Source organism: Leishmania donovani, chromosome 11 (assembly GCF_000227135.1).
Source record: "Leishmania donovani BPK282A1 complete genome, chromosome 11".
In the NCBI taxonomy this organism is placed as follows: Eukaryota; Euglenozoa; class Kinetoplastea; order Trypanosomatida; family Trypanosomatidae; genus Leishmania; species Leishmania donovani.
The window spans coordinates 235,124-236,214 of NC_018238.1; the positions used below are offsets into that span (position 1 = coordinate 235,124).

Sequence of the window (1,091 nt, forward strand, 5' to 3'; positions counted from 1 at the left end):
CAATCGCCTGCTGTCTCCGGCAATCGCGCCGGTGCTCTCTATTAGACTTGCAACGTTTGGCCGTTCACCCTTACACGCACGTATGCGCCCATGTGCGTGTATGGGCGTCTTCACGAGCCGACGCACCCCTCCTTCTGTTGCATGCCAAACTGCAAAACACGCATTTCTCACGGGCACACCACAACATCGCTTCATGACAGTACACAGACCCGCGCGCCGCTGAGCTCGGTGTGGATATGACTGTGCTCAAGGGTGAGGAGCTGCGCGAGAAGGGCTATGGCGGCATCTACGCTGTCGGCAAGTGTGCGCAGTACCCGCCGCACCTGGTGACGCTGCGCTACAGGAACCCGAACGCCGCTGAGGGCGCCAAGAATATTGCGATGGTTGGCAAGGGTATCGTGTACGACTGCGGCGGCCTTGCGCTGAAGCCAGCGGCGCACATGACGAACATGAAGACGGATATGGGCGGCTCGGCTGGCGTGTTCTGCGCCTTCATCGCGGTGGTGCGCAGCATGAAGATGCAGAGGACTCACTTCAGCCACATCGCCAACATCAGCGTGACGCTGTGCTTGGCAGAGAACGCGATCGGCCCCCACTCGTACCGCAACGACGACGTTGTGGTGATGAAGTCGGGCAAGTCGGTGGAGGTGATGAACACGGATGCGGAGGGCCGCATCGTGCTGGGCGACGGCGTGTGCTACGCGACGGGCGAGCAGGACTTCGTCCCGGATGTGCTGATCGACATGGCGACGCTGACGGGTGCGCAGGGTGTGGCGACGGGCTCGAAGCACGCCGGCGTTTACGCCAGCGATGCCGAGGCGGAAAAGGACATGATCAATGCGGGCCTGCGGTCCGGCGACCTGTGCTACCCAGTGCTGTACTGCCCCGAGTACCACGAGGAGGTGTACAAAAGCCCTTGCGCCGACATGCGCAACACTGCGAACTCGCCATCCAGCGCCGGCTCGAGCTGCGGCGGGTACTTTGTCGAGCAGCACCTGAGCGAGCGCTTCAGGGGCCCCTTTGTGCACGTTGATATGGCCTACCCCAGCTCCAACACGGCCGGCGCCACCGGCTACGGTGTTACTCTCGTG

At 62.5% G+C, this 1,091-nt stretch overlaps 1 protein-coding gene across 1 annotated transcript; it reads left to right on the plus strand.

Annotated features, from left to right (window-relative positions):
- Positions 1-236: 236 nt before the first annotated feature.
- LDBPK_110630 (aminopeptidase, putative) lies at positions 237-1,091 on the plus strand (the record flags this gene model as incomplete). Its single annotated transcript, XM_003858991.1, has 1 exon — positions 237-1,091. A coding segment is annotated over one exon (855 nt), but the record flags the coding sequence as incomplete, so codon positions are not given.